This window comes from Anastrepha obliqua, chromosome 5 (genome assembly GCF_027943255.1).
Source record: "Anastrepha obliqua isolate idAnaObli1 chromosome 5, idAnaObli1_1.0, whole genome shotgun sequence".
NCBI lineage: Eukaryota > Metazoa > Arthropoda > Insecta > Diptera > Tephritidae > Anastrepha > Anastrepha obliqua.
This window is the reverse complement of record NC_072896.1, coordinates 15095073-15099523: the sequence shown is the minus strand read 5'-3', so window position 1 is coordinate 15099523 and position 4451 is coordinate 15095073. Positions and strand designations below refer to the sequence as shown.

The following is a 4451-nucleotide window of genomic DNA, read 5'->3' as shown; positions in this document are numbered from 1 at the left end:
AAGCATTCCAGTTGGCGTTGAGTATTGCGTGATAAAGTGAACATGGTCGGCAAGTTATCACGCTGTAAGAGACAACAGATTTTGGCTAGTTCGACTAGCCAGTCACAACCTTTTCACCAGAAATGCACACTGAGTAATATCCACAGCTGTTGGAAAAAAATATCGGCAAAGCCTTGAGTTATGACGTGGACATATGACTTTACTTCAGTCTAAAACGCTTTGCAGCGATCTGGTAGATCAGAAAAAGATTTACTGGGTTGCCCACATGCGACGGACCCATGTATTTATTTTTTAAAAATCATATAAAAACACAATTTTTTGATGTTGACGATAATAATCATTTTATTTGGTTCAAGTAGATTTGTTGACATCACTTTTTAAATAAGATATCTCTCAAATGGCTGCCTTGAGCCTGTACGGCGTATTGTGCTCGTTTTGCAGCATTTTCCATAGTTTTAGCTAACATTTCGGCTGGAATAGCGGCTATTTCCTCATGGATGCTGTCCTTGAGCTCTTCTATGGTATTTGGGTTATTAATATAAACCTTTGATTTTAAATATCCCTACAAGAAGAAGTCCTTTGGCGTTAAATCGGGCGAACTCGGTGGCCAGTAAAAATCGCCATTTTTCGACATCAAACGACGAGGAAACAATTTCTTCAAAAAATCGATTGTGGTGCGAGCTGTGTGTGTTGGAGCGCCGTCTTGTTGAAACGAGAACTGCCTCATACGCTTTCGACGAATAATTGGCATCACAAAAGTGGTTATCATATCGCGGTAACGCTCCTGATTAACGGTAACAGCTTGACCATCTTCATTTTCGAAGAAAAACGGCCCAATAATACCTCTTGCATTTGGAGTGCAGTGAGGATTTTCAGTCGCGTAAATACGGCAATTTTGCTTGTTTACCGTCCCATTCAATAAGAAATGAGCCTCATCGGACATGATGATTTTGTTCCCAAATGGCTCGTCATATTCAGGCATTTCGACGACTCTTTGGGCCCATTCTAATCGAAGAGGCTTGTCCGCAGGCAACAGTCTTTACGTCAATAGAATCTTATACGGAAAGAAATGCAAATCAATGCGGATAAAGTGGTCCGAGCAATGCCCAACTGCTGAGAACGGCGACTTCTTTTGTTGAATGTAAATTTCAACAATTTCGGAGCGCTCGCGTGGCGTGTACTGTTCCATGGTAAAAATCTACTTGGACTGACGCTTAACTGACGGTATGTCGTTAAGCGATATGATGTCTCTGTCAAAAGATACAGGATTGCCATATGGATCCGTCGAATATGGGCAACCCTGTACATGGCAGGATTGTGTTGAAGATGCCCCTAACTTCTTCAGATCCTTCAGATTTATATTCATCCAATTCTTCTTGGGAAGGTCGGTCCATCTTGCACGTACGGCGTAATCAGCATGATCCAACACCACTTACCAGCTAATAAAAAAAATCGCTGTTAATCTAAAACTTCAAATACCTCTAAATTCAAAGCCGCAATAATTGGAAAAGTAATTTTCTATTAATATTCTAAGCTTCTTTATTTTAAATTATTGTTTTCCTTTTTTATTATAAATAAATTAAAAGCTATACTAGTCGAATGCATTCACTTGGATTTTTCACACGCCGCTTTGGTGATGTGTAGACCTGAGCTCAGTTGCTGACTAATAGCGCCTTCATCGTCTTTTCGATGCATCTCTTCCGTTTTCAATTTCACATCACCGCTTTTCTCTATTTCACACTCCTCCACATCCCTCGCCTGAATTTTAATCGTATCCACATTTCCACTTTCCTGCTCACTCAGCAATTTATTCAGTTGCGTCTCAATTTCATCCCATGCAAAGTCCACATCCGCCTCCTTCGGATCCATGCCACACACAACAAAACGTATGAAATTCCTACCCCCGAAGGCCGCCTGCACCATATAAATCTTTTTGCGTTCCGTTATACGCTGCAACAGATCGGTGGTCAGCTTGTTATCTCCCTTCACTCTGAAGCAAACCAAGCCCATTGCGCGTTTAGCCACCAACTCCAGACGTTGGTCGCCCAACATATGCTGCTCGAAACGTTCGGCTAAGCGTATTTGCTTGCGCACGTGTGCACGCAAACCTTCAGCACCGTAAATTCGGAATGTCACCCACACTTTGAGTGCACGAAAACGACGTCCCAATGGTATTTGCCAGTTGCGAAATTCCGGTATATCTGTCTGTCCATCGTATTTATTTTGCAAATAGATGCGATTCACATTGAAACTCTCCACAACCTCATGGGAGTCGCGTAACCACATCGCTGTGCAATCGAAATTTATTAACAGCGACTTGTGTAGATTGTAATTTAGTGAATCGGCGCGGTCAAGTCCCCGCCCTAAGTGTGCGTACTCATCCAACGCCAAAGCAGCGCCGGCGTAAGCGGCATCCACATGTAACCAGATCTTGTTTGCCTCACAAATTGGCGCCAGCGTTTCGATGTCATCGTAGGCACAAGTGCCCGTCGCGCCCATGGTCGCTATGCAGATGGTGGGTATGAGTCCTTTGGCCAAGTCTTCCTGCACGGCTTTTGCCAACTGCGCACCGCCCAGCACCTGATTCTCATCGGCGGGCAGTAGACGTATGGGTAGTGTGGCCAACACACCGGCTTTTTCAATACAACTGTTGCTCTGGTCGCTTGAATAGCCGATGAGTCGTGCGCGTATTTCACCTTCACTCAGCTCGGGTTGCACCACTTTCACACGTCGCACAGCCTGCTCGCGTGCCGCCATAACTGCGACGAGTACAGCCTCACTGGCGGAGCCTTGTATGATGCCTCCACCTGGACCTTTGGTAGAATGTAGAAAATGTGCAGGTAGTTTGAGAAATTTCGCCAGCCAGTCCATGACAATCACCTCCAGCTCGGTACAGGCAGGACTACAGAGCTTCACGCGAAAGAAAATGAAGTAGGAAGGAAATTGAAAAAAGAAATGTTTCTACTCATTTTTGAATATTGTCAATCCACTTACCCAATTGAAGCCGATCACACTGAAGCCAGTAGCCAGCATCTCGCCCACAATGGATGGATAGGAGCAGCCGGTTGGGTAGAATGCATGAAAATTCGGTGACTGCCAATGTGTCAAGCCGGGCTTGATGAATTTATTTATATCTTGCAAAACTTCTTTCCATTGCTCAGGTTTTTCTGGCAGCTCTTCGGGTAGCAGATCGAACAAATAGCCTGGCGCGACTGAAGGCAAAACATCGCTGTGGATATGAAAGTAAAGATAAATTTGGTAAATTTCTAAAACAATTTTGAATGTTATGAAGAAATAAGCTACAAATTTTGGCTGCCTTACCAGTCGCGTATATTTTCCATATAATCTGCTATAAAGTCCACAGCAGCTTTGCCGAACTCTCTGAAGGTTTGTGCGTCCATCTTTAATTGTCTCTCAGATTTTTTATCATAGGAATGTATTTGTGTAGCATCCTGCGAAGGTGAAATGAAATAAAAACAAAGAATGGGATAGTGTTAGAATGGAATTTTTCATTTGTACATATATTCGTATTTCAGTGGGTGTTACGAATGGATAAGCATTAATTTCGATGACATTCGAGGTAACTTTCAGTATCAGCGTTACGGTTTTTCAAAGAAAGTTAAGTAGGCTTGAGGGACATACAAATTTGTATGAATTCAACTTTACGACAGTTTTAATGGAAAATTAGCTGTTTCCATTAACACAGTTGCGAGAGGAAGAAATAAAGCAATTAATTTGATTTTTGATAATTGAGAAGTCTCACAAAAAAGTTGCCTAGAAATGTTTGCCTTTTGATGCCTGCATTTAAAATGAAATTAGAGAAATAAGAGTAGAGTAAAGTGAGTGCAGCCAAAAAAAAAAAAAAAATAGAATAATTTATTTTTGTTGTCAATTCAATAGTAGTGTCAACAATTACACAGGCCAACAAGTGTATTTCGTTGAGAAAAAAAGATATTCATTATTTTCTCGGTAGATGGCTGTACTGGTCGATATCTCGTAAAGTACCGATCAAACAATCAAAAGTCGTTGTTAAGGTGACATTTCACACTAAACAAATTATTCTGCTGTTTTTTGTTTGTTCCTTTTAGTTGCGAGTTACAGGGTGTTAACAATGGAAGTCAATAAAGAGAAAATTCAGTCCATTTTAGAATTTTCCTTTCATAAAGGCGAAAATGCAAGCCAAGCCATGCAAGCTGAAATTGTGAATGGTTTTTATGGTGCGGATACTGTAAAAACTAATTAAGTGCAATTTTGTTTTCGTCGATACCGTTCAGGCAGTTTTGATGTTAAAGAAAATGTCCATAAAATTACAGAATTGCCCGAAGTTGTGCGTAGCAACGCCCGGGAGCTGAAGATCGACCATAAAATGATTTTAAACCATTTGCGAAAAAATTTTACGCAAAAATAGTGGATTTCTGTTGGGTCTTACACCCTTTATTGGGTATTTGGCC

The 4451-nt window shown here is 41.5% G+C and overlaps 1 protein-coding gene across 1 annotated transcript; it reads right to left on the bottom strand.

Moving 5' to 3' along the window:
- Positions 1 to 1605: 1605 nt before the first annotated feature.
- LOC129247758 (3,4-dihydroxyphenylacetaldehyde synthase 2-like) lies at positions 1606 to 3401 on the bottom strand. The gene is made up of 3 exons (XM_054887043.1): positions 3322 to 3401; positions 2995 to 3229; positions 1606 to 2910 (listed from the first exon to the last, which is right to left on the bottom strand). The coding sequence occupies exons 1-3, from the start codon at positions 3399 to 3401 to the stop codon at positions 1606 to 1608; spliced, it is 1620 nt and encodes a 539-aa protein (XP_054743018.1).
- Positions 3402 to 4451: the final 1050 nt, after the last annotated feature.